The 20162-nt window shown below is 39.4% G+C and overlaps 1 protein-coding gene across 3 annotated transcripts in view; it reads left to right on the top strand.

The window, feature by feature from the left end:
* The window catches only part of Vps50 (VPS50 subunit of EARP/GARPII complex), a 103294-nt gene that overhangs the window by 67158 nt on the left and 15974 nt on the right, over positions 1–20162 (top strand). For all 3 annotated transcript variants that reach the window (XM_032906980.1, XM_032906979.1, XM_032906978.1), the window contains 5 exons: positions 2516–2606; positions 5628–5804; positions 8641–8759; positions 12536–12642; positions 17611–17732. In XM_032906980.1, coding sequence (XP_032762871.1) covers positions 2516–2606; positions 5628–5804; positions 8641–8759; positions 12536–12642; positions 17611–17732 — 616 coding nt within the window. The remainder of the gene's footprint in view (positions 1–2515; positions 2607–5627; positions 5805–8640; positions 8760–12535; positions 12643–17610; positions 17733–20162) is intronic.

The following is a 20162-nucleotide window of genomic DNA, read 5'->3' as shown; positions in this document are numbered from 1 at the left end:
CTCTCTCTCTCTGTGTGTGTGTGTGTGTGTGTGTGTGCGTGCGTGTGTGTGTGTGTGGTGTGTCTGGTGTGTGTGTTTCTGTGTGTGTCTATAACCCAGAAGACATCAGTTGCCTTCCCCATATTATCCTTCATTATGTTTTTGAGCTAGGATCTCTCACAGACTCAAACTTTACCAATTCTGCTAGACTGCCTTCTCTTTCCACTTCCCCAACACTGGACTATAAGAGTCCACATGCCTGTTTACATGGATGCTGGGAATACAAACTCAGTTCCTCATGGCAGTGTAGCAAATACTTTACCAGTGTAGCCATTTTCCTGGCAAACAGGGTATCATATATGCATCCCTATCCATCCATCTATTCATGCTTCTCCATCATTCCACCTAACTACTTAATATCTATTTTATATTTATTGATTATATTACATATTATATTTATTATCTGTATTATATATACTTATAACATTAAGATGTTTTCTTTTTTATTGGATATTTTATTTATTTACATTTTAAATGTTATCTCCTACACTGTGGCACTGAGTCTTCCCCAGACCAAGGGCCTCTCTTCCCATAGATGTCAAACAAGGCCATCCTTTACTACATATGCAGCTGGAGCCATGGGTCACTCCATGTGTACTCTTTGGTTGGTGGTTTAGTCCCTGGGAACACTGGGGAGTTTGGTTGTTGGATATTGTTGTTCTTCCTATTGGGCTGCAAACCCCTTCAGCTCCTCCAGTCCTTCCCCTAAATCCTCCATTGTGGACCCCGTGCTCAGTTCAGTGGTTAGCTGCAAGTATCCACCTCTGTATTTGTCAGACTATGGTAGGGCCTTTCAGGAGACAGCTATAACAGGCTCCTGTTAGCAAGCACTTCTTGGCATAAGCAATAGTGTCTGGATTTGGTATCTATATATGGGATGGATCCTGAGGTGGGGCAGTCTCTAGATGGCCTTTACTGCAGTCCCTGCTCCAAACTTTGTCTCCGTATCTCCTCCTATAAATATTGTTGTTCCCTCTTTTAAGAAGGAGTTATGCAAACGCACTATGGTCATCCTTCTTCTTTAGCTTCATGCGGTCTGTAAATTGTATCTTGGGTATTCCAAGCTTTTTTCCTAATATCTATTTATTAGTAAGTGCATACCATGTGTGTTCTCTTGTGACTGTGTTACCTCACTCAGGATGATATTTTCTAGTTTATTCCATTGGCCTATGAATTTCATAAAGTCGTTGTTTTTAATAGCTGAGTAGTACTACATTGTGTAGATGTACCACATTTTCTGTGTCCATTCCTCTGTTGAAGGACATCTGGGTTCTTTCCAGCTTCTGGCTATTATAAATAAGGCTGCTATGAACATAGTGGAGCATGTGTCCTTGTTATATGCTGGAGCATCTTTTGGGTGTGTGCTCAGGAGTGGGTGCGATAGCTGGGTCCTCAGGTAGTAGAATGTCCAATTTTCTGAGGAACCTCTATAATGATTTCCACAGTGGTTGTACCAGCTTGAAATCAGACTAACAATGGAGGAGTGTTCCTCTTTCTCCACATCCTCACCAGCATCTTCTGTCACCTGAGTTTTTTATCTTAGCCATTCTCACTGGTGTGAGGTGAAATCTCAGGGTTGTTTTGATTTGCATTTCTCTTATGACTAAAGATGTTGAACATTTCTTTAGGTTCTTCTCAGCCATTCGGCATTCCTCAGTTGATAGTGCTTTGTTTAGCTCTACCCTATTTTTTAGTAGGGTTATTTGGTTCTCAGGAGTCTAACTTCTTAAATTCTTTGTATATATTGGATATTAGCCCTCTGTCAAATCTAGGTTTGGTGAAGGACTTTCCCCAATCTGTTGGTTGCTGTTTTGTCCTATTGAGAGTGTCCTTTGCCTTACAGAAGCTTTGCAGTTTTAAGACTCCCCATTTAGAGATTGTTGGTCTTGAGCATAAGCCATTGGTGATTTGTTCAGGCAATGTGTACTGTACTGTGTGCAGTTAGTGGAGAATCTGGAGTCTGAGTACTGACCTGCTAAGTCTTAAGTGCATTGTGGTGCTAGACACTGCCTCAGAGACCTGTGGAGAATGATGATTACCTTGCTGTTTTTGCTTAGTAGTCTGACACTTGATATATTTATGATACACTAATACATAAATATTTGTGAGATTATATTTGGCTAGTTGTTTCTCTATTTTTGGCATTGGTACATGATTAGTTAAGACAAATTTAAGTGCATGAATTAGTGACAGGTTTTATATCAGTTCCTTAATAAAAATCATATTTCTACACCTCATTTCTTACTCTGTGTTAAAAATATTTAATTTAGTAAATATTTAGTATATTTTGTTTTCTCTTAAGGAACATTAGGGTAGCTGGCAGAAGCAAGCTTTTGTAGTTTCTTGTGCTAATCTAAATGGGTTGTAAAGGTGATTATGATGATGATAATTTTGTTGTTTCATTGTATCACGTTTCCTCAGTTCTTGTATTTCCTGCCCTTTTCTTCCATTGGACTATTCATTTTCTTTTCTTTAGGATAAGACTTGATGAACTGAGAATGTTCTTAGAGAATGAGACATGGGAGCTTTGCCCTGTTAAGTCAAATTTCAGCATCTTGCAGCTTCATGTAAGTTTTTCCTATGAACAACAACAACAACAAAATGTGTCTTCTAGTTACTATATGAGCTTTTGTTTTAATAACAGAAACACATGTGAGAGCATTTATAAAGCAGCCAAAGGAGAGAAGACTGTATAGCTTTAATCTTTGAAAGGCATTCCTAGCAGGCCCTTTTATAGGAATTATCCACTGGTGGACTTGAAAAGCTGCCTTCTTTCCAGAGCTTAGTTTACATGCATCAGTAAACTCTTTTGCCAAAAAAGTGACAAGTACAGTGGATTATCTTTTGGCTTCAGAAGATAACCCAGTGTTTTATTTCATTTTTTCAGAGAGTGAATTGGCTATATTTTCTGTATAAAAGTGCTTATTTACAGACATAAAATACTAGTAACTTCCTAAAGGGATGGATGGGCATTTAAGTTATAACACAATTATCAGATTTGCTTGTATCTTAGTTAGGGTTTTATTGCTGTGAACAGACACCATGATCAATGCAAGTTTTGTAAAGAACAGCATTTAATTGGGGCTGGCTTACAAGTTCAGAGGTTCAGTCCATTATTATCAAGTGGGAGCATGGCAGCATCCAGGCAGGCAATGGTGCAGGAGGAGCTGAGTTCTACATCTTTACCCCGAAGGAAGCCAGGAACAGACTGAGCATCCTCAGGCAGCTAGGAGGAGGGACTCCAAGCCCACCCCCACAGTGACACACTTCCTCCAGCAAGGCCACACTTAATAGTGCCACTCCCTGGGCCAAGCATATGCAAACCATCACAGCTTGTATTGACAAAATGCTTCATAAACAAAAGAGGCACTTATAAGAAATACTAATTTTTACTAGTTAATTGGAGTCTTTGGAATGAAGTTTGTGAAAAACTCTTTAATTGGTCTGATTGAAATACATTATAGTAAGTACTGCTGTGTTAAGGTATATGTTGTACACCATGACTTGAACGTACAGTGTTTTGAGAGTTTCTGTCTGTTGGAATGACTTTCTAGAAGCATTAAAACAAAATCTGTTATATTTAAAGAGTACTTGGGTTTTTTTTTTAAATTATTTTATATGTATGGGTATTTTCCCTTGTGTATGTCTATGTATTACATATGTGCAGTGCTTGTGGGCAGCCAAATCAGAGCATGGACTCCACTAATCTGGAATTACAGGTGATGGCTAGCTGTCATATGGGTGCTGGATTTGAACCTGGGTCCTCTGGAAGAGCAGCTGGTGCTCTTAACTGCTGACCCACCTTTGCAGCCTTATGTGTTCTTCTAGTAGGGGTATTATTTTTATGTTAGGTGGTTTCTTATCCAGTACTATCATGTTGCTTTCCTAATATGGCAATAGTAAAAACACTAACAGTGGTTGGTGATTAGTATATGTTCAAGGACAATAAAACTAACACATTTTAATTGGCAATAATGAAATAACATTAAATTAAGCAGAATCTGTCAATTCTAAAATTGTTATAACCCTTACATTTAGAATTCTAACTTTAACATTAGTTTTAGAGTATATAAATGATTTTGTTGAATTTTTATTTAACTGAATGATCGTGGTAGGATTGTTCATGCATGTTTTGATTTATACTTGTAAGAGAATAATTGTAAGAGAACATTTAATAGAAACATGTTTCCATCTAAGCAAGCCTATTTTTTTTAAATGGTTGCCTTGAAAACCACTTACAACTTAATTACTCACATGTATTCTCATGAAAAAAAAATCATTTTGTTATATTGAACACTTGTTTAGATTTGTAAAAATAATGTCACATTTTCAGGCATCGCCTTAGATGTGATTTAACATGTAGTTGAAGTTTGTAAAGAGAACAAACCGAGACTAAGACACAGTATAATGGTAAAGACGTCAGTGTACTTGGTAGAGATGTGAGACACTGCCCTTGGACCTTCTAAGACTAATTCTGAGTGTAAACCTGGGATGACTTTTGATAGGTAAAAAAAAACTTATTTTTTGTGGTAAGTTGTTGTCTTAGTTACAGTCTTATTGCTGTGCACAGACACCATGACCAAAGTAAGTTTTATAAAGGACAGCATTTAATTGAGGCTGGCTTACAGGTTCAGAGGTTCAGTCCATTATCATCAAGGCAGGAACATGGCAGCATCCAGGCAGGCATGGTGCAGGAGGAGCTGAGTTCTACATCTTCACCCAAAGGAAGCCAGGAACAGACTGAGCATCCTCAGGCAGCTAGGAGGAGGGTCTCCAAGCCCACCCGACAAGCCTCCACCCGACAAGCCTCCACCTTCCTTCAACAAGGCCACACCTTCCAAGCATGTGCAAACCATCACAGTTGTCAAGTCAGAAGTTTTGTGCTGTAGGCAAATGTCGGGGATCATTTGATTCTTTTTTCCGATAAACTGCTCCTTGAGCTTGGCACTTGGTCTCTCCAGACTGCTGCACTTGCCTCGTTTCTGTAACGTGGAATTTGGATCAGGGATGAGTCCCTTTAGCTTTATCACTCTTTTATTTCTCCAATCTAGATGGTTTCTCCCCTTTTAAAGATGAGGAAGTTTAAGCAAAGAGAAGGCGGGTGGTGTTTCGTAATAGTGTGAATACATCAGTCTAGGAGCAGAAGACACATCTGACCAAAATGAATTTTAGTTGCTCTATCAAGTTACAGGCACTGACATAATAAGGATAGATTGGCACTTGATACTTTCCGTGTAAGAATGCTTTGCATGGTCCAAGCGTGAGGCAGCAGTGTCTCAGCAGTTGCTCTTGTGAAAGGCTATTGTGGGTTACAAGTGCCATCCCATGGTCCCTCCTGCTCGGCCTTTCCTTCAGGGAGGGCTGAGCTGTTTGAGGTGGCAGCTCTGACTTAGTGATACTATTGATTGAGTTGTCTTTTAGAAAAGCTGCCTTTCCGAGATGATCTCAGAGAACTTGCAAGGTATAAAGGTCTTGAATGGTGAAGATCACGCTCCCCTCCCACTTCTACATTTACATTTAATGGATATGTTTGTGGGCTCAGGTTTTGTTACCTTTCTAACAGCCGTTTGGTCCTTTCTGATGTATAGGAGTTTAAATTCCTGGAACAGTCTCGATCCCCATCAGTTTCACCTAGTAAGCAGCCATCGGCAACTTCTTCCAAACCTGTGACTTTGTTTGAGCAGTACTGCAGTGGTGGGAATCCATTTGAAATTCAAGCTGACCACAAAGACGAAGAAACAGAAGATGTCTTAGCCTCTAATGGGGTATGTGATATTTTTAATATGCTTTGTAAAACAGAGTGAGTTTTCTTTTTTAAAGTGTTCTGAAACTCAAGAAGGATGACCAAAATGCGAATGCTTCACTCCTTCTTTAAAAGGGGAACACGAATACCCTTGGGAGGGAATAGGGAGGCAAAGTTTAGAATAGAGGCATAAGGAACACCCATTCAGATCCTGCCCTACATGTGGCCCATACATATACAGCCACCCAATTAGATAAGATGGATGAAGCAAAGAAGTGCAGGCCGACAGGAGCCAGATGTAGATCTCTCCTGAGAGACACAGCCAGAATACAGCAAACACAGAGGCGAATGCCAGCAGCAAACCACTGAACTGAGAATAGGACCCCTGTTGAAGGAATCAGAGAAAGAACTGGAAGAGCTTGAAGGGGCTCGAGACCCCATATGAACAACAATGTCAAGCAACCAGAGCTTCCAGGGACTAAGCCACTACCTAAAGACTATACATGGACTGACCCTGGGCTCCAACCTCATAGGTAGCAATGAATATTCTAGTAAGAGCACCAGTGGAAGGGGAAGCCCTTGGTCCTGCCAAGACTGAACCCCCAGTGAACGTGATTGTTGAGGGGAGGGCGGTAATGGGGGGAGGATGGGGAGGGGAACACCCATAAAGAAAGGGAGGGGGAGGGGCTAGGGAGATGTTGGTCTGGAAACCGGGAAAGGGAATAGCATTTGAAATGTATATAAGAAATACCCAATTTAATAAAGATAGGGGAAAAAAAGAAAGAAAACAGGAAAAAAAAAGTGTTCTGAAGTGAATTGGTAATTTGCTGGATTGCTTGCCTGTTGACCAGCGTTCTTGGTGTGTGCCGGGTACCTACAGAATATGTTGTGGGATAATGACTCTGCAGTGTGCTTACTCATAATGCTGTCTCCGAACTACAAAACCTGTTAGTGGGATATTCCCTTGGGATATTCCGGTGGCTAACAGACGGCTGAGGGAGTCGTGCACCTCAGCTTTTGTCATTACTGCGCTCCTGGGTAACGAGTCAGTACTTTATTCTCTGTCCTTTCATCTGAGAGTCAGTGTTCTGTGACTGTGAAGAGACACCCTGGCCATGGCAGCTCTTGTAGAGCCAAGTGTTTGATTGGGGCTGGATTGCGGTTTTAGAGGTTTAGTCCATTGTCTTGGTGAGCTTGGTGGTGGGAAGGTAGACATGGTGCTGGGGAGGTTGCTGAGAGTTCTACCTCCAGATTCTCAGACCGGAGAGAGACAGACACAGACACAGACACAGACGGTGGGCGTGGCTTGAGCTTAAGCCCATCCCTAGTGACGCATTTTGTCCAGTACGTTTATTTACACTTCCTAACCCCTCCCAGGTGGTGCCACTCCTGATGACAAAGTATTTAAATACATGAGCCTATGGGGCCATTCCTGTTCAAACAACCACACAGTTGTTGCCTTGTTGCCTGACAAGGAGTTTAGAAAGGGGAATTTAGAGAACTGGGATCTTTTAACAATTCTTTGAGCAGCTTAAAATATTAAATATAGGTATTGCTTAGTAGGTAGAATTTCAATGCAATAGCGTTCCTTCAGTTTATTAGCTGTGTGGTTCTTGACAAGTTACATGTGTGCACTCTGGTCTGTCCATATTTGCAATAGAGAGCAGTGCCTGCTTTCAAAATCATCCTTTGACCCAGGATATTACTTGGTATGTCCATTTGTTCTCTATAATATCTAGATGAACCCACTGTAGATTTGATGAAACCAAACAAGCATTGTTTAGGTGTAAGAACACCTATTTCTTTTCTTTTTCTGTTTTAGTTTTGAAACCTATTTTGGGCAGAGTTTTGAGACAGGGTTTCCTCTGTGGTCCTGACTGAGCTTGGACTCACTGTGTAGACTAAGCTGGTCTCAGACTCAGAGACCTACCTGCCTCTGCCTCCTGAGAAGAATTTCTTGTCTAAATGTTTAAATACAGGGAAAGGCCACAATATTTTTCTAGTTATTAGTGAAGAATCTAGTCTTCGCAGATACAGTGTAAGTCCTTGAAGATCTGGGTATATATCTGAGTAAGGCCTGATGCTGTACCCCAGTAATAAACTACCAAACAGTAGTTGGCTTCGGGGCACAGACTTCTTCCCATTTGTTATCACATTGGTCTCCTCAGCTGTGGATGGACTTGACTTAACTCCATATTTGGTTAAGCTGTAAATCCTAAGTTTTTAGAACTCAGGAGATATAATTACTGAGAACTGTGCACAGTCCGTGGTCAGAATTGCAAAATGCTAGCCAGTATTTAGTTACAGTCGAGTCTGATACGATGAGAACGGGAGTGCTGCGCCCACTCTTCCCCTGCTTCACTTCGCCTGTGTTTGCTGGCACCCGTCCATTGTGCCGTAAGGCAAGGAAGCCGCATCACACCAGTGAGCCTTCCCGGAGTCCTCCCTGTGCTGAGTGTACTTTTGAGCTAAAGTATAGTTCTGGGATAGAATTGAATCCCCAGCTTCAGTTGTAAAGAGTTAACAGCTTGAACGTAAACATTACAACAGCACTAAAAGATCTTTTTAAGTCTAAAATACACTGTTCCTTCTTTGAGGTCCAGTGAGGTATTAGTTGTGGTTATGAGTATTTGATTTACATTTTCATTTACAAATACATGACACATAAATGATATTTATTATTTCTTTTGGTCAAGTTAAAGTAGGATGAAAAAGAAAATGGAAGGAGAGTTTACTACTTCGTGATAAAATTCAAACTAAATTAAGAATTTTCCTTTAGCCATTTATTAAAAATCACATCATTTTTGTGTTGCGACCCTGTATACCCCGTGTTGCATATCCCACCATGTTTTCCTCAGTACGAATCTGATGAGCAAGAGAAGAGTGCCTATCAGGACTATGACAGCGACAGCGACGTTCCTGAGGAGCTGAAGCGCGATTATGTAGATGAGCAAACCGGTGATGTGCCCGTAAAGAGGTGACTACTGCTCTGGTCAGGGTGGGTTTTAGGCTCCTTTGAAGGTCAAGAGAGAACAAATTTAAATTCAAAAGTTAAAATATGGCAGCAGTTAATGTATGTTACAAAAATGATTTCTGAAAAACTTGAGCATGCAGATTTTTTCCACAACTGAACCTTCAGGAAAAATAGTAAAACACTTACATGAAAGAAACTCGAGTTAAGCACAGCCTCACTTGGTGTTCACAGATCAATTAATTTGATGGAATTTGACTGTTACTGTAACAGAAATATTAATTGATTCTCCTCACCTAAGCTGGTTTAAATATGCCTTTTCTTTCAACTTACACAGAATATTTGACATTATAAAAATTATTCTAAAATTTGCCCATTCAGTCAGTGGTTTTGTGGATCTTCTGTCCCATAAAACACTTTCCTTGATGTATACCAAGGGACTACTCTCTTTTTCACATATATTCTGTGCATAGAATAATAACTTTCATTATGACATTCTTGTGCATATTTATCATTGACATTGTTTTTCGTAGCAAGATTCTAAAAATTTTTATTGAGAATTTCATAAATGAGTACTGAATTTACATCATTTCAGTTCAACTTCTTTCCTCTCCACCTCTTCTAATGTCCCTCTCCACTGCCTCTCAAATTCATGACCTCTTCTTTATCATTACACACACACACACACACACACACACACACACACACACACACACACACACACACACACACACACACACACACCACCCTCCTTGGTCCATTTAATGTTGATCATTGATATACGGGTTTAGAGCTGACCACATGGGATTAGATTGCCTGTCGGGGGCTTGTTTGACAATAATACACTAACTTCCCTCCCTTAGCAGCCATTAATTGCCTATAGCTCTTCATCTAGCCTCGGGATTTTATAAGGTTTTTTCCATTCGTCTTCTCATTTCTTTATAAAACTAATAGTAACACGAACTGGTGAGGTGGCTTAGTGAGTGAGTAAAGACTAGTCCCCAGGCATGATGGCCTGAGTCTGAGCCCAGATTCCACCTGGTAGAAAGAAACCAGTTCCTATCATTTGTCCTCTGACCTCCACATATGTACCTTGGCCCTCACGCCACTGCCACCCCAATCCCCAACCCTAACAAAGAAATCTAATTAAGAGAATAAAAAAACTACAATTACAAGCTAATCTCTTTTCCAGTTTGTCATTTTTGTGAGTGGGGGTGGGCTCTGAGATAGGGATTCTCTGTATAGCCTTCACTGCCTTGGAACTTTTTCTGTAGACCAGACTGGCCTCAAACTCAAGAGATCTGCCTACCTCTGCCCCTCAGTTCTAGGGTCACAGGAGTGTGCCATAATTGCCCTGCCTTTTTTCAAATCTTAAAAGTTACTTTATCATCTCATGCAAATATTAAGCCCTATTAAAGAGTGTTCAGTCATTTTTGTATTGATCTGGTAAATACAGCGTCTCATCTAATTTTCCAGCCTTTTGGAGTGTGTGGGTGATTTGTCTATTAAAGTTTCCTGCTAGTAATCAAGTTTTGTTTTATGATAAGCTCTTCAAAACTATGATTTTCTTAAGAATTTTTGTCACCTTTATCCAGTTCAATGAGCCTGATTTTTAGGTTGAATTAAATTCATTTCAGACACTTTTTAGTTCATACATACACATACTCACATACGTATGTAAATGCTAGATTTAAGTATATTTTACACTTAGTTAATTCTCTCCCTAATAGTGATCAGCCCATATAGTTGTAGTTATTTTGACTGGGAAGGTTTGATTTTATTGAGTTTTCCATGTGTAAGATATTAACCAATTGTTGCTGTAATAAAGAAGGACTTTCTTTACCCCACACTAGAGCAGGCGCCTCAGTGCCTCATGGCATCAGTTGGGTAGTTCCACATCCAACTCTGCTCCATCCCATGTCATACTGCCGATGGCTTCTCTCTGAGCCTGGCAGCACTCTCTCTACCTGTTTAGTTCCCAAAGCAGCTTACCACCATGCAAGACATATACATCCCAATTCCGTAGCGGCCCAGTGTCTCCAGCCACTACACACTCTTGAATTTAATTAAATCGCCACACGAAAGAACACACAACACAATAACCTCTGATCCAATTGATCAGATATAATTGCCCACCTAGACATACAAAGTCCTGTTCACATCCATCCCTTAAGAATATGCATAACCTGTAACTATGTGCAGAGAGGAATCTTAACATCTGCCACCACAGGGGCTGGGGATTTAGCTCAGTGGTAGAGCGCTTACCTAGGAAGCGCAAGGCCCTGGGTTCGGTCCCCAGCTCCGAAAAAAAAAAGAACCAAAAAAAAAAAAATCTACCACCACGTTTTCTCAGCTTCTCTTCTTCTCGCCCTTGCTCCCTTCTCTGCCCCTCTCTGAAACTTTTCTCCTGCCCATCCTTCCTTCTCATCCAATGACAGGCCTTCTTCTGTCCTATACCTGCCTTCACCTGTATATATAATGACATGATCCTACAACCAGTCTTTGAACTAAGGAGGATGATGTTCTTGAATTTATTCATCGGATATGTTTAGGAAATACTTTATCTAAAGGAAAGCTCTGTTTTAACTAAAGTGGACATGTAAGGTAGTGTCTGTTCTTTATGAATGTATATCCCAATTTGCTAGTTACTTTAGCTTCTTGACTCCAAACTTTCTCACCTTTCAAACTGTTCTTAGTTATCAATTTAGATTATTTGTTTTAGATATAAGTTTAATTCAGTGCCATGGTGTTTTTCTGGATAAGTTGTGATTGATTCACCTTTGCTTTAGAAACCCCTGTGCCCCTCAGGCCTGATGCTTTTGTTGACCTAGTCTGTGCTTGGCTCTCTTGTGGCATTTTCCTCTGCCTCTGTATTGTATGTGGCTGAATGGTGAAGTTCTGTTCATCTCTCAGTAGACTGTTTTATCTCCTGTTATGTGATAGATCCCCTTTTTCCATACCCTTTGCAAATTATTTTTCTAATTTTCTGAGAAGTATGATATCATCCTACAACCAGTGTTTGAACAAAATAGGATGGTCTTCCATTAAGTTCTGCTTCTCCTTTGAATCAATGTCACCTGTTTACTCCAAACCCAATCATTATGTCTTCTTTTAATCCCACTTCCATAGAGGGTTTTTCTTTTTTCTTGCTGGAATCTGTAGATTTGATAATTTATGCCTACGTGTATACCTTCCATAGGAAAACATTTGTTTCACAAGTGTTACAGATTATACACTGGTTGCCGCACCCGGCCTGGTGCAGAACTCCTGCATTGGCTCAGCCTCTCACCTTAGACAAATAATAAAAGCAGCTTATCTGCCCAGGGGACATCACAAAAACACCAGCAATATGCAGTGCACTAGTCCTGTAGGGATGTTCTCCAGTTGGAATAATCTGGACGAACCCCAGGGCTCAGAACTTGAAAGAGCACATACTTCCTCAGAGAATCCCAAGTGTTAAAAACCTAGCAACTGCAGGAACTTAAAGAGGAGGGCAGTAAATACTGAGTGATATCCGAAAACACAGACATAATCGGAAGAGAATGACAACAGATAGAAATGATAACAAGAACTCCAGGTGATGCATTCAGAATGCCAACAAAGAAAGAAATACATTTCTAGAACTTCCTTTCTCTCTTCTTTCTCCTCTCTCTTGCTCTGAGTTCACTTATGCATAGGACTTCAGGAATAACCTGTGAGTTGGAGCTAGATGATAATCTGAGTGTTGTACTGGGAATTCGACTGCAGTCTAATGGCGCTTCTCCATTGTTTTCCCTGTGCAGTGTTTCACGAGAGACACTGAAGAGCAGGAAGAAATCGGATTACAGTCTAAATAAAGTGAATGCACCCATCTTAACAAACACAACCTTGAATGTCATAAGGCTTGTTGGTGAGTAGCCGTGCCTTTCTAGTTTTTTGACTATTATGTCAGTTACATGAGTTTGTTAAATTAGTTACCAAATTGTTTTTACTTAAATTCCTTTGCATGGTTACTTCATGTTCACTGGAGTGAAGGATTTAAGACTCTTACACACCAGTGCTTCTCATCTTGTAATGCTGCGAACAGTAGTATACAGATGGCAATGTTGGTCTCACTTTTTCATTTAACTACTTAGTATGTTATGGTGTCTTCTGATTTTTCTGAAGCATTCCAGGTGACTGAGCGAGAGGTTGGTGTATAAGGATGATAGTGCCAATTTCTCAGTTTAATTGCCTTATAGAGCTTCCCAGCCTTCCTGTCAGATAAGCAGAGTGAACAGTGATTGTTTGCTCTTCTAAGACATGAGGGTTTTACAGAGGAAATGCTCCCATTGTAGGAAGTGTCTCATTACAGATGAGACTTTTAGTTGATGTCACCAAAGGCCACCAGTGACAAATGCCATACTAGACATACAGCTCCAGGGGCATGTCAGTTTCTAATGTGGGTATTTCAACATCTTGGATTCTCTCAGACTTTATATTTCACAAATAGGACCATACATTTGACAGGTAAGTTTGAGAGTTTCTCTCAGTGCTGTCTAAACCAGCAGGGATTTTAGCACTTGAATAGATCTCTGGTTCTATTTGTTAAGATTCCTTTTATCTACTGCCTTGTTTGAGTAAACTCAGATCAGATGAAATAGATCTATACTATTTAAGATAATTTCTAAATATCATTAATGAATATGATAAAATGTACAAAATGCTTTAGTCCACCTTCTTTAGAGAAAAATATGCAAGTCATATTGAGCTGAGAAGAAAAGATACATTTTTAAGCCCTAGAAAAAAAAGATTCTAAAAAGCTACTCTGTGAATAATTATTGTCAGGATAATTAGCTTTTCTTCTTTAATCCAGGAGAAGTAACAGAAAAGTGCCATGAATAACTTTAGAATTTGCAGAGTCAGAATTGGACAGGTCCGAGAGGTTGTCTGGTATAATACCCACAGAACAAGATTTCCTTCCAGTGGTGCCCATAATATGTGGTGCCTGTCAGGCTCCTGTTTCATGACTCAGAGTCACTGAAAGCATATAATATCACAAGGCTACTTACTCTACCATTAGGTGGATCTCATTGCTAAAAATCTCTTTCCTGTGTTGAATCAGATTCTTTAGTTTGCTTAAAGATAAAGCATATGTCTATGCCTTTTGTCCTCCAGTTTTTCCATGGTCACTTTTCAGATATGTGAAGGTAGTTTTCTGTCAGTCCTTTCTCATTCTTCCCCCTCCAGCCCACTTAACCCTTACCCCTGTGGTCTTTAGTGATAGATATCCTAAGCCTTGTAGGAACCATGTTATCTTTCTTAATACCCTTTGGAATTTGAATAGACTGCTTGAAATAGTTTGTCTGGTTTTATTGAAGGTTAAATTAGAGACAGCTTTTGCCATATCAGCGGCTTTAGTGGCAGAGAATTGTCTGGGGAGGTACTGATGTCAAGATGTGGGGGCATAGTACTCTGATTGGGAGTGGGGACTTAGGTAATGAGAATACTGCAGCTACCATTCACACATAAGTGTTGTTTTTAACCATACCCAGATCAAGTAGCTAGAGGAGTCATACTGCGTTTTGTTCTAAATGCTTTATCACATTAAATAAAACAAGGAAGGAGGCTGTAAATAAGTGTGTGTGTGTGTGTGTGTGTGTGTGTGTGTTTGTGTGTGTGTATACACATACATATTGTTATATATATACATACACACACACACACACACACACACACACACACACACATATATATATATATATATATATATATATATATATGTTTATTAAGACACCTCCAAGTTTAAACAAATGCTTTGCAGTCCAGATCCCCTTCCTTAGAGGAAGCCTTTTCCTGGTTTTTTGTTTGTTTGTTTGGTTTGTGTTTTAAAGTGCTAGTGTGCACTTCTTCTCTTGATTGTTTCACTTTGGTTTCAAGACTAGCTCACACTGTGCATAGTGTTCTGTAGTGTGCCTTTCCCCACTTTCCACATAACATGAGGTTCATTGAAAATGCCCTAGGTGTGGTCCACTGCAGTGGCTTCCATTGTTGCTCTCCTCCATGATCCAGATGTGCATATATGTGTGACTCAGCTTACCCTTCTCTTTGAACATTATGCTAGGGCTTGTGCAAGAAGCCTGGGAGGGAGAAGTGCATCATCTCATTAAAGACTAACTACCCCATATCCTTGTAGCATGGACTGAGGTGAGCCTGCTTTCTTTAGTGGTCCCTTGGCGAAGTGCTTGGACTTACCTTTTAGGGAATGTCAGGTCTTTCTGTTCAGGCTAGAGAAATAGTTTAATAGGCCTCAATAGTAACTCTGATCAAATCTACTGCATCTCCCTTATGAAGAGGTAACACTGAAATCATTTAGGAGATAGACTGAGTCTGGGGTATAGACATAATCTATTTCTAATGAAAATCTGGAGTTCCATGTCCAACTCTGGCTACCTGATTAGAGTCTGGGCTAGAATTTTGGTTCCTGCTGTGATGTAGAGCCTCAGGCACGGTGCTCATTTAGAGGGAGATGAAAAAACAGCTGTCCTTCGGCTTTCCTGGCCAGACACCCAAAAACATCTGTGGAACGGCTGCCTTGGGGTACCCTTTCCCCACGTCTGCCTGTCCAGTTCTAGCTCCTGTTTTCAACAGTCTCCTCTACGAAGACTCCCTGACTGGCATTTAGGCTGCTTTGGTCCATCTGTCTTGCTTTTTCAAGCTCAGTGGAATTCTCAGATATGGCATTTGGGGTACATATCCAGTGCGGCTGTCTAGGTGACTAGAAAGTAACTCAGTCCCATTTGTTTAATGAGCAGGTATAGGGGTGAAAGGACGTTATTGGTTGGTACCTGGCTGGAGATATGAGGGGAATAAAGGCAAGAGGGAAATTAGCAGAACTGAAGTTGGAGCCCTTTGAGCAGAGGACACGGTTCATTCTACTAGGAATAGGAAATAGGCATGTTTTGATGCAGTGACTTACCATTGTAAGACATAGACAGATAACCAGGGGACCCCGAAGCTTCTCAGAGGTCTTCCTTAAATGAAATCCACACGAATCTCTGGGTGGGCTCAGAAGATGTTTTGAGCTTGTCCTTAGGGTATTTTTCCCCCTTTGGCTTCCAAGGCTAGACTACAAAGTGATACTCTGCTGTCAGGCACTTTGATGGATGTTGGAGTGACTACAATCACAGTGTGAGGTCCCTGTCAGGTGGCCTGAAGGGGAAGGCAGGAGCGGGGGCTGTAACTGTCATTTCAGTTTTAGGTTAGAACAGCAGTGGGTATATCTCTTGGCTTCAGGTCCTGTGTATGTACCATAGTGTGTTGAAGTTGAGCCAAGGAGGGAATGCCCTATGCCTGGGCAGCATTTTCTTTATCAAAAAGAAGTTTGTTGGTGAGGAATAGTTTTCTCGTGTAGATTTAAGCCTTTGTCTACAGAGTATAGTCCCTTTAGTTTTTAAGAAATCTTACCAGTCATTTTAATCCTTGCTTTTACTTTTTTGTTGAATATTTAAAGCCATGTAATGTATATGGTTAAAGTTAACCTTTTCTTTGATCTGTCTTTTTGTCTTTTTTTATATGTATGTATGTATGTATGTATGTATGTATGTATGTATGTCTATTTTCTTTGTTTCCTTCTTTCTTTCTCTTTTGTTTCTCTTTGTTTCTTTGTTTCTTCCTCCTTTTTCCCCCCCTTCCTTCCCTTCCTTTTTTTCTTGTCAAAGTCACTTTGGGTCTGATTTTCAGGGGTTTCTTGCACTTAAGTAGAACCAGTTTTGATTGTTTAGTTGTTTCAGCTATAGAAAATGTCAACTATTGTTATTAACTTAGTTTCCCTTGTTTTGTTTTAGTTTTGTTATTGACTTAAAAAAGATTAGGATTTCTAAGGATGTGGCTTTTGTTAGGTGGTTAAGCCTGGCAGGCAGTGCTTGACGGGTGGCCACTCTGGGTGAGAACATAGACTAGTGCAATTTGGCTCATGGGAATATCTCCTCTCTTCTCAGCCAGTTTCTCACCTTCTATGCTATCATGATTCTTGAGTAGTCACTGATGGCTGTGGATCTTTCATCTTCCCCACAGTTTCCATCAACCTGGTTCTATCATCTTTACTTTAAAGATTTATTTTGATTATTTTGTGTGTGTAGTTCTTGTTAGAAAAGAAAGATAGCTAGAAACTTAGAATTGTTTACTTGATTATTTAAAATTTTACTTATTCCTTATATATCTGTCCATCAGATGAATTGGTAAATGGTGATTGTCTGTTAATTGTGATCATGTTTAAAAGAGAAGAGGCCATTGGCTTCTATCGAAGGAGTAAGAATTACATGTCATTGGTACTTTGAGGGTATTGAGCTTATGTGTATATGTTGTGATAGATGTTTTGACACATGAGTTCATAGGGCTAAGGTTAAAGGGCCCGGGCATCACTTTTGTTGTGCAGTTTCCTCTTGCTCAATTTACTCAGTTTTTTCACTTTGGCTATGTGTATGTGATCTTCTGAAAATGTCCTTTTTTGTCAAGTAAGTTGTGTATTACCTTATTGAAGTTAAATATTCTTGAACAAATTATTTTAAGTAGAACCATTCAGAACATGGGTTGTGTGTTTGTACAGTGTTATCTACAGAAAAGCAAAGGACTCTGGTAAGAACTGACAAGCAGACAATGCAGTATAAAAGTAGGGAACTGTGGTAGGAGCATTCAGTATGCTGCCTTGTAGAACACCGCAAAATATTGGAGCCGTTTTAGTCCCTGCCAAGTACTACAAATGCAATTCATATGATGAGGAATGTCGTATTGCACTACCTAAAATACTTTATTGAAATATTCTTATTGCCTTTAATAATTATAGAGCAACGCAGTTTAATTTTTTTTAACTAATCTTCGGGTGTTCTTGTCCTTTCAGGAAAGTACATGCAGATGATGAACATCCTTAAGCCAATCGCCTTTGATGTTATCCATTTCATGTCTCAGCTCTTTGATTATTACTTGTATGCCATATACACCTTTTTTGGTCGGAATGATTCAGTAAGTCAACTTTGGAGGAAGATAAATCTCTTTTAAAATGTATTCATTTCCTCAAATGTAAAGTTTTTACTCTGTATAAGTAGATAACACTGGAGAATCAGCCATCAAACATGAAAATGTCTTCAGATGTCTGATTATGATGTTTATATATTCACTTTAGTTTTGACATGATGAACATACTTCATATTGTTCAGATCTTTGGTAGAAAAAATGAAATTGCTTTTTCTAATCTTTATATTTTTTGAAAATGAAAAATGTGCAGGTTTCTTTATATAAACCTGGACCTATGTGTAATTAAAGTATAATAATTGAGACTTTTTAAATAGTGGCTTACCACCTTAACAGATAATGACAGACATTTATTAAGTCATTAATTTTGCTAACTGAACCATCTGCCTTCCTCAGAATTGTTTTCCATGCTTCCTTTTGTGTTTCAAGATCTTACTAAGCTTATCTCTTTCTGCTCCAACGTTAGTGGCTCATCTCAGGCTGGAAAGACTTGCACAGCCTGTGTGCATCTGTATAAGGTTTCTGTATGAGAGTAGACCCTGGTTCATAGGAATAACTTTTCTAATGTAGTGTTTTCTTTTTTAAAATGTGTAAATTCTAATGTATACTTCCATAGTTTCTATTAATATTTGTATCTTTGCTATGATCACAAGTATAGCAAGGACATGACCTGTTAATAGACAGGTTTCAAAATTCTGGAATTTTTATGGTAAGAATGGTCAGAAACAAAGTATCAACAGATTATTGCCCTAGAACTTGTTGATTCCAAGTGTGTACTCAGCATCAGTCAGAATCTAGAAACTGGCGGCTGGAGAAATGGCCCGGCAGTTAAGAGCATTTCCTGAGAGAAGTGGTCAGACTACAGGGTAATATTGGCTCTTCATACCTGCACCACTAAGCACATCCTAAAAGTCTTTAGTGACCAGTAATAAACAGGTATAATCTAATGACAGTATAATTGGGTTGGAAATTAATAAAATAAAATAGCTAGGAAAATTCCAGGTATTTGGTAATTAAATGATGCCCTTCTATAAATGGTTAGTTCAAAGAAGAAATTACAAGAGAATTAGAAAACACTGTGAGCTGAATGATGATGGTAAAAGCACACATATTAGATGTTGTGGTGCACCTCAGTAGGGCTTTGAGGGAGGTGTCTACCCTTCAGTGTCACCAGCAAAACGAAAATAGAAAAAAGTGCAAACTAACCCCCCCCCCCCCAAAATGGTAAATAGTAGGGGAAAACTGGTGTCAAGCAAAGTATTTGCCCAAGAAAGTGAAAATGAGTGTAGTGGTCAAAGACCGGAGTGCTCATGGCAGTATTATGCAGAGACCTAAGCTTTCACTCAGATGTTAGGTAGGGACTGTGTCATGTCGGCCCTGTAAACAGAAGTAAGCAGCACAATGCTCAGTCTCAACCACAGATGGGTTGTGAAGGCACACGAAGTGCTAAAACGTCAGCAAGAATATAATTCAGTTGATTCCCTTTCTGTGAGATTTTAGGAAAACACAATCCGTTGTAGGCCGGGGAGATTAGAGGCTACGGATGGGGTGTGGTGAGTGCCTGAGGTGAGATGGCATCTTCAAGTGGAAAGAACTTCACATCTTAGTTAAGTGGTGTTGGTTGAAAGATTATAACAATTACCGGATGCCACACACTTACAGTTGATTAAGTTTCTTATTAATTACAAAAGGGGAGAGATGAGTTAATGAAGTGGAGAAAACACAGAGAAAGAAGTTAGCTCATGCTTTCCCACAGGGTCCCACATCGGCTTTAGTTTGAGCCTTTCTGTTCTTGCACCTTGGGTGGGAAGAAAGTTAGACTAAATATGGTTTCATGCTTGTTCATATGTCAGTTCACACAATCACACGCCCATCCTTTTTATGTTAATGAGGTTTTATTTTATAGTTTACTAATATTATCATTTTAAGTTTCTTGGGTCACAGCAAGTAATTTAACTTTCTTCCAAGTACCTGTATGTGTTTACTATAACTTCCCAGTTAAATTAATTTCATCAATTGAATTACTGTACAATTATTGTACATTGACTAATGTTTCACGTTTTAACACTAAAGCTTTCTCATTTACATGCTATAAACTGGCTTTTGTAAATGCTTTGACTTTGTTTTCTAATGAATAGAATTGAGTGCTGTGAGATGTTCAGTAGGCCTAAGAGATTTTATTTCAAGTGCCAATACACTTTCTTTAATTCATGTATGGAAAAAAATAGCAACACTTATTTTTTGCTTAAATATAAACATAACAGATAATATACTCCAAAGTGAACCATCTTCAGGAATCTAAGTCTTAACTTTTGTAACTAAAAATGTAATTTGCAGGAAAAAAATTCTGATAAAATTTGTCCTGATAATTGACAAACTCCTTAGATGTTGCCCTGACCTTCAGGACTCGTTAATGGTTTG

Source organism: Rattus rattus, chromosome 6 (genome assembly GCF_011064425.1).
Source record: "Rattus rattus isolate New Zealand chromosome 6, Rrattus_CSIRO_v1, whole genome shotgun sequence".
NCBI lineage: Eukaryota > Metazoa > Chordata > Mammalia > Rodentia > Muridae > Rattus > Rattus rattus.
This window is presented reverse-complemented; position numbering and strand designations above follow the sequence as displayed.